The sequence below is a fragment of the Anguilla anguilla genome, chromosome 1 (genome assembly GCF_013347855.1).
Source record: "Anguilla anguilla isolate fAngAng1 chromosome 1, fAngAng1.pri, whole genome shotgun sequence".
In the NCBI taxonomy this organism is placed as follows: domain Eukaryota; kingdom Metazoa; phylum Chordata; class Actinopteri; order Anguilliformes; family Anguillidae; genus Anguilla; species Anguilla anguilla.
The window spans coordinates 32,690,207-32,697,999 of record NC_049201.1 but is presented as its reverse complement, the minus strand read 5'-3'; the positions used below and the strand labels follow the sequence as shown (position 1 = coordinate 32,697,999).

At 39.7% G+C, this 7,793-nt stretch overlaps 1 protein-coding gene across 1 annotated transcript; it reads left to right on the top strand.

Moving 5' to 3' along the window:
• The first annotated feature begins 2,126 nt into the window (after positions 1-2,126).
• On the top strand, positions 2,127-6,066 carry LOC118210360 (CCN family member 2-like). The gene is made up of 5 exons (XM_035386482.1): positions 2,127-2,325; positions 2,727-2,943; positions 3,731-3,985; positions 4,851-5,062; positions 5,359-6,066. Exons 1-5 carry the CDS (start codon positions 2,269-2,271, stop codon positions 5,650-5,652), a joined length of 1,035 nt encoding a protein of 344 aa, XP_035242373.1. The 5' UTR covers positions 2,127-2,268; the 3' UTR covers positions 5,653-6,066.
• Positions 6,067-7,793: the final 1,727 nt, after the last annotated feature.

The following is a 7,793-nucleotide window of genomic DNA, read 5'->3' as shown; positions in this document are numbered from 1 at the left end:
CGTACAAGGCCGAAATGTCCTGAATGACTCAAATGAACTAAATGTACTGAATGACTCAAATGAGCGAAATGTACCAAATGACTCAAATGAACGAAATGTACTGAATGTACTGAAAGACTCAAATGACTGAAATGAACTGATTGTGCTGAATGTACTGAATGACTCAAATTAACTGAAAGACTAAATTGGTACGAAAGCTTGAAAAGTAGCCTACTCAACGACGTGTGTATAGCATAGGTTGACTAATGCCTCGTGTGAGCAGAAGTGAGACAAACAGAAACAGGAAATGCAATATGATTGGAGTATGAAGTGTTTAGATTTGTGAAAAATAATGTCACATGAATGTTTATAATGACTTTAATGACAACCTTGATGAAAACCTGAACTTTTTAAACAGTGCTATGAGAACATGTTATCCTCATTTGGTAAAACATAAATTAGCACACGGTATTTCTTTAAACAAAACCAAATGGATGCAGCCTAACAGGCTATATTATTTTGCTTGGCACTGCACACAGTTAGGAAATTAGGGCTCAGGCACGTCAAAATCATGACAAAAATATAATTTCACCAGTGCAACAGCTCGCAACATGCCATGTGCTGAAACAGAGCCTAGAGCTGGTGAATGGAGTAACTGGCATTTTGCTGTTGCATTCCAAACCCTGGTGTTTAAGTCAAGTTGACATTTCAGACATGGTCTCCTGTAACTTGCAGTATCTTTTTTTAGTTTTAGTGTTTGAGGGCCAAACTGACCACAGTGTGGGTCATTACTTAGGCTGTACAATTAATATGAAAATATAATTATAAATGATCATTGGTAATTAATTCATTACTTATTATGACAGCAGTTTATTAGATTGTATGACCGTAAATTAAGCTTTCCAGACTACCATGTTGGCAATGGAACATGTTTTCATTTTAACTATACATAACATTTTTTTTTGCTAAGGCAATAACTTGGTTTAAATAGAATATAGGGCTTTGATAGTACTGTGTTTTATTGTGTAACAACACTGCTGATTGTTGCTTCATTTCATATTAAAATAACTGTATTGGTAAATGCTGAGTTGTGGTTTCTCTCTCACTGGCGGAATGATGGAATGATCCACTAACAAAGTCAAACATATGTATTTGAATTCACATATATACTTTAAATTTATAGATATATACATATATATTGAGGGAAATTCCTCTAGAATTTAACTTAAGTGTCAAGGTTGATACGGGTGAACTGCGGCTGCTCTGGGTTCAGTATTCAGAGTGCTGAGCCGCCCACAGGGCAACCTGAAGTGATCCCTAAGTGGTTATTTTCATGATAATTAAACCCAGATTGAGTATAAAATAATTCTTAAACAAATTGCAATTGATGATCAACCCCACCTAATATATCAATCTGACAGTGTCATTTGGCTTTAGTGTTGGTGTGTAAAAATGCACTACTGCCTTCAATCAACCCAGATTTAATTCACGTTATAATAAAAACATAAATGGTAAATATGTCAGCATGTGTATGTGTATGAAGTAGAACTGTGAAGACTGCAAGTTGCTCAGCAAATATGTAATGTACCATTATGTAAAGTTAAGTGAGTTTCAGCTCAGGAGCACTAACACAGACACAGCTGTGTAAACTGACTAAATTCCAAGGTCTGAGTTTGGGAAGCTGTTTAATGTTTAGTCGCAGAAGTTCCAGGCCTCCGCAGTGCACAAATATAAAACAAAACTATCCTTTTCACGAAGTTGCTTCTCACATAAGTGAAAAGGTATCTGACCTGTTTCACCGAGACTGAAACATTTGTGGAATGCTATAGCCTCAAATATTAGCAGTGAGCATATCAAAGAAGTGCACCTATTGCAAAAGCAAGGTAGAAAGAGAAAATTTCCATTCATGGTCACATTTCCTTTGCATCTGGGATGTAGGAATATGGTGTTACCTGGCCTGAGCAACGTCATGGGAGTCAAGAGCAGCCCACAGCCTGCAAAAGTCTGCAAAAGGAGCACAGAATCAGGAAAGTATGCCAAGAATGTCCACATTTGCTCTGCTCTATTCAGCTGTTCAGACGTCACATAAACTCAACGAGCATAAATACAGAGGTCTCCGTATCCTGGACAGGCAACACCAACTCTCCTCTGCAGAGAAGGCTAATCAGTTACTCTGAAGAAAATTATAACACGGGTGGATTGATCAGAAAACAGATCCCGACTTGCTTTGAAGAGACCAGAGAAGATTGCTGAAGATTTATTTTTTATATATAAAGTGCAAAAGAAAAAATGTCCTTTGGGATGAATAAATTGAGCTGTTTCCTCTGCTTTTCATTCTTCTACTGGGTATGTTGTGAGCTTAGAGTGAAAGTTATAAATTCACTTTAATTTGAATACTGTTTGTACTTCTCAGATATTGGTGCTCAGTAATTGTTTCATTTATCAGTGGACCTCTGACTGTATTCTAGTCATCTTGAACAACATTGAACCAATCCCACACAATTTGCTTATAGGCTGAATGACAGATATTTACTGTAAATGAGTATATTGATACACTGTGGTGACTTACATGCATAATGCATTTACATTTTTTATCCATATAACAACTCAATGTTTAATCACACTTCAGGTTACACCCATGGCTTTAGACACAATACACAAGAAATTATCCAGGTACTTTCTGCTTATGAGTAAAAACTGCAAATACAAGCAATTGACTAAGGGGTTTTCTTCTCTGCTTTTCACAGACTTCAGCTCTGCAGTGTAGTGGGCAGTGCAGCTGCCCCAGCACCCCGCCCCAGTGCTCCCCAGGTGTGAGCCTGGTGCCCGATGTCTGCGGCTGCTGCAGGGTGTGTGCCAAGCAGGAGGGCGAGGTCTGCTCCGAGAGGGATGTCTGTGACCCCCACAAGGGGCTTCATTGTGACTTTACCTCCTCAGTCAAGCCGACAACTGGAGTCTGCATAGGTGAGATGTGCTTGCATAGGAAGGTGAAGCTGTGTGCTGTTAATCACCGACTTGTCAATCGCTGACGACAACTCCACCAGTTTTGCAGTTCTTAACTCTAGAACTCTTAACTCTATCATCGGGCATTTGGACATTAAAATTAAAATTACTCCAACACAGTATAAGCATTACCATCCTCCTTCCATGACATTTCCTATATAATTTGGTCTTAATAACAACAGCTTTTTTAGAATTCTAAAAATCAACTCATTAAAGAAATACAGGATGTTTGTTCCATTTTCTTTCCAGGTGTGAATGGGGTTGCTCTCTCCTCCAGCACGCTATTCAGCAACTGAATGACTGACACTGGCTTGATCAACCACTATCAAAACTAATTGAAAAATTAAACACAACTGCATAAAAAGAAAAAGCATACTTGAAATAGCGGGAGCAGGGGAAGGGAGAAGTGAGTTGAATTTGTATATAACAAAACCACTATAATTTAGAAAGAAAAATGCTGAAATTAATACAGCTGTGTCCTTTATTTCAAGAGAATAGTTTTGTAACATATGATTTCATAATCTTAATGAAATTAGGTAGCTGTGGGTGCAGAAATCGATGATAGGATGCTGGATCAGCTGGACGCCACAGGGTGTAGATAGTAAAAAAAAGTGGCCTTTCTAGTGTTAAAGCCCATCACTACCATCCCTTCACTAGTCTCCTCTCCATTACGTTTAATGAATTATACCTACCTCTTTTGGTACATTAATGACATCAAAGTTTTACCTCCTTTATCTCTCATGTTCAGGTAAAGAAGGTGCCAAGTGTGTGTTCAAGGGTGTGGTGTACAGGAGTGGAGAGTCCTTCCAGAGCAGCTGCAAATACCAGTGTACTTGCTTGAATGGGGCAGTAGGCTGTGTGCACCTCTGCGGCATGAACATCCGCCTGTCCAGCCCAGACTGCCCCTCACCACGCCGCGTCAAGGTGCCCGGGAAGTGCTGCGAGGAGTGGGTGTGTGACCCCATCCGCAGCCACCACAGTTTCCTTGGCCCGGCCCTTGCAGGTTTGTCTCTATTTGTCCCACCCAGAAACATTCTCACACATGTCAACAAGACAGGATTAGAATTATTATGAGTTAGCTTAGTGGCCTTATTCTGCGTTCACACAGTGGACAGTAGATGGCAGGATGAAACCAGATGTCATTGTTTTCAATGAGACAATGATGGCTATACAGCAGAAGACTGCAATATTTCTGATGGCAAGATGAACGTGCTGTTGGAAGAAAAAAGTATTTTTACTGTCCACCACACTAGGGTGACATGATGGTGGAATGAAAGTGGTACATAGACAAGACGTTTTGTGGTAAAGATTGAGAGATGGGAGAAAGTTTGGTAACAAAAAATAAAAATGCACCAAGATCTTGTTGCAGCATGGAGTGTTGTAATCTCTGAAATGCAGGTTCCAAGTATAAAACATTACTATGTTTTCAGAAGCTTTTCTGTGTATGGTTTGTGGTGTAGCTAGTTGACATTTCTGCAATTTTGATCTTAATACTGTTCTAAAGAAAATAATTTATAAATTAAGGTGAGTCTAGCTCACTAACATGTCACCATAGTGACTGAATTGCTAGCTAGCTATAGCTAGCTTGCTTGTTAACTAACATTAGCTAGATACGTCAATGCCGTTGTACCGTCTACCATTCGTCCTACCATCTGCTGTTTCTTATGTGAATGGTCCTTTAGATAGCTGATGTGTAATCCTCCCATACAGCTGGATCTGTACTGAAGCAATTTGGGCATACTTCAGTTCAGAGCACAGTAGCAGAGCACTGCCAGGGAATTAAGCCTGCAATGTTTCCGTCATAAAAACTGTTTCTCTGCCAATACTGTATGTTAGAGACTGATTCTCTTCTTCCTTTCTTCCCACAGCATACAGAGAGGAGGAGACCTATGGGCAGGATGACAAGCTATCGAGGGGCAACTGCCTGCTCCAAGCCACTGAGTGGAGTGCCTGCTCCAAGACCTGCGGCATGGGCGTCTCCACACGTGTCACCAATGACAACAGCGAGTGCCGGCTAGAGAAACAGTCCCGGCTCTGCATGTCCAGGCCATGTGGCTTACACATGGAGCAGAGCCTTAAGGTATAGGAAAGTGTGTTTAGGTGAACAACACATGGCTATGCTGAGCTAAATATCATTGTCACCTCAGGTCATGTATCAGCTTCAGCTCTGCTTTAGTGGTGTACTGAATCAAGAAATTAGATTTAAATATATGAGCTTATGTTTAGAAAATGGTGGCCAGATATGTGTGCATATATGCTTAGGCCTGTTATGAAAAGATAAGTACCCTAAAGCAATGTTTTGCCCTCAAATTATGTGTAATTTTATGTCATTTGAAGCTTTGAATTTAATAGAGCCATTGTCCTCCTCCATTGCAGAATGGAAAAAAATGCCTTCGTAGCTTCCAAGTCTCCAGGCCAATGATGTTTGAGTTCTCTGGATGCAGATCTGTTAAGTCCTACCGGCCCAACTTCTGCGGCGGTTGCACAGATGGTCGCTGTTGTGCGCCCCACAAAACTGCCACTCTCCCTGTGGAGTTCAAGTGCCCCGGCGGCCAGGTCACTACCCAACAGGTGATGTTCATCAAGACCTGCTCCTGTCACCACAACTGTCCGGGGGATAATGATGTCTTCACCACGGGGCACGGAGGGACGCTGATAGACAGGGCTTAGAACTCACAGTCCTATAATGATGTGCTCCACACCCATCCAATAGACATCAATCTTATTTGTAGCACAATAATTGAATGCATTTTTTTTCCTGAATGGATGCAAAGTTATATATGAGTATATATTTGAGCATATTAATGAAATGAACAGGAGAAAATATTTTGCTATTTTCTCAAGATTATTTTTAAAGTGGAGGGTACTGTTCAGCTGCTTCCAAAACACTTCACTATAGTCTTACTCTTTTGAAATTCCTCTGCTGTCACTGCTTCGCAAATGCATGTTCTCTACCATCACCAGTCTAACCAATCTCATTCAGTTTCAATATTATGGTGGGTCAAGATGTACTGTAGAAATACTGTTGAGGCCAAAAGTTTACATACACCTAGGCTAAAGATATTCAAACTCAGTTTTTCACAACTCCACACATTTCATGTTCCATACATTTCTTTTGGCAAGTCATCTGCTTTGTTCACATCAGAGGTAATTTTAAAACAATCGATTAAAGACAGATTTATTTCAGCTTTAATTCACTATATCAGAATTCCAGTGGGTCAAAGGTTTACATACACCAAGTAGACTGTCTCCTTAAACAGTCTGGAAGATTCCAGAAATTGATGTGATGACTTTTTAGAAGCTTTTGAGTGGCTTTTTTGTCAATTGTCATAATTAGGAGTTAATTAGCACCTGTGGTTGTATTTAAGGTCCTAACTTTAGACCCATTGTCTTTTTGCCCTTGGTACCATGGGAATATCCAAGCAACTCAGCCAAGAAAAAACATTGTGGATCTCCACAAATCCAGTTTCTCCGTCGGAGCAATTTCCAAAACAACTGAAGGTACCACAAGCATCTGTACAAACAATTGTATGCAAATATGAAAATCTTGGGACCACACAGACACTGCATCGTTCAGGAAGGAGGCACAAATTAACTCCCAGGGCTGAACGAACTTTGGTCTGAAAGGTTCAACAGAACCCCAAGACAACAACAGAGGAACTGGTGAAAGAGTTGGAGGCAGTTTTCTCTGGTCAGATGAAACAAAAATTTAACTGTTTGGCCATAATGATCATCGCTATGTAAGGAGGAAAAAGTATGAGGCTTTTAATCCAAAGAACACCATCCCAACTGTGAAGCACGGGGGTGGCAGTATCATGTTGTGTGGGTGTTTGGCTGGAAAAGGGACTGCTGCACTTCAGAAAATAGATGGCATCATGAGGAAGGAGGATTATCTAGAAATACCGAAGCAACACCTCAAGACATCAGCTAGAAAGTTAAAACTTGGTTGCAACTGGGTCTTTCAGCAGGACAATGATCCTAAGCATACCTCCAAAGTTGTAACAAAATGGCTTAAATACAACAAAGGGAAAGTATTGGAGTGGCCATCACAAAGCCCTGACCTGAATCCCAGAGAAAGTTTGTGGACTGAAAAAGCGTGTCTGAGCAAGGAGGCCCACAAACCTGACTGAGTTACACCAGTTCTGTCAGGAGGAATGGACAAAAATTCCAGAAAAGTATTGTGAGAAGCTTGTGGAAGGCTACCCCTAGCACTTGATTCAAGTTAAGCAATTAAAAGACAATGCCACCAAATACTAACAAAGTGTATGTAAACTTTGGACCCACTGAAAATCTGATCTAGTACATAAAAGCTGAAATAAATCTGTCTCTTAACTATTATTTTGCGAAAAATTGAGTTTGAATGCCTTTAGCCTAGGTGTATGTAAACTTTTGGTCACAACATACTGAATATTAAGGTTGAGATCAATTGCATTTCAAATACAGTCAATTAAATTAATTAATTGAAATTCAATTAATGAATTATAAAATGATTATGTATTACAGTGAGGATTTTTCAATTCATAAATTGAATTTTAATTCAATGGAATTAATTCCGCCCTACTGTGCTACTCTGAAGCTGTTGTAGATATTGTATATAATTGTGTACAGTTACTAAGTTAATTTAGACTCTAATGGAATGTTTACTTCTTTGATGTGTTTGCTAAATTTATTGGAGTGACAGCTGAGTTTGCTTTACTGCTGTGCTGTTGAAAGTTGTCACCAAGCTTCTATGTGTTTAAATAAAAGGAATATATTTTGTTGTATATTTTCTTGTGTACTGTGCACTCTCCTTGCTTTCATTAGCTTAGCTG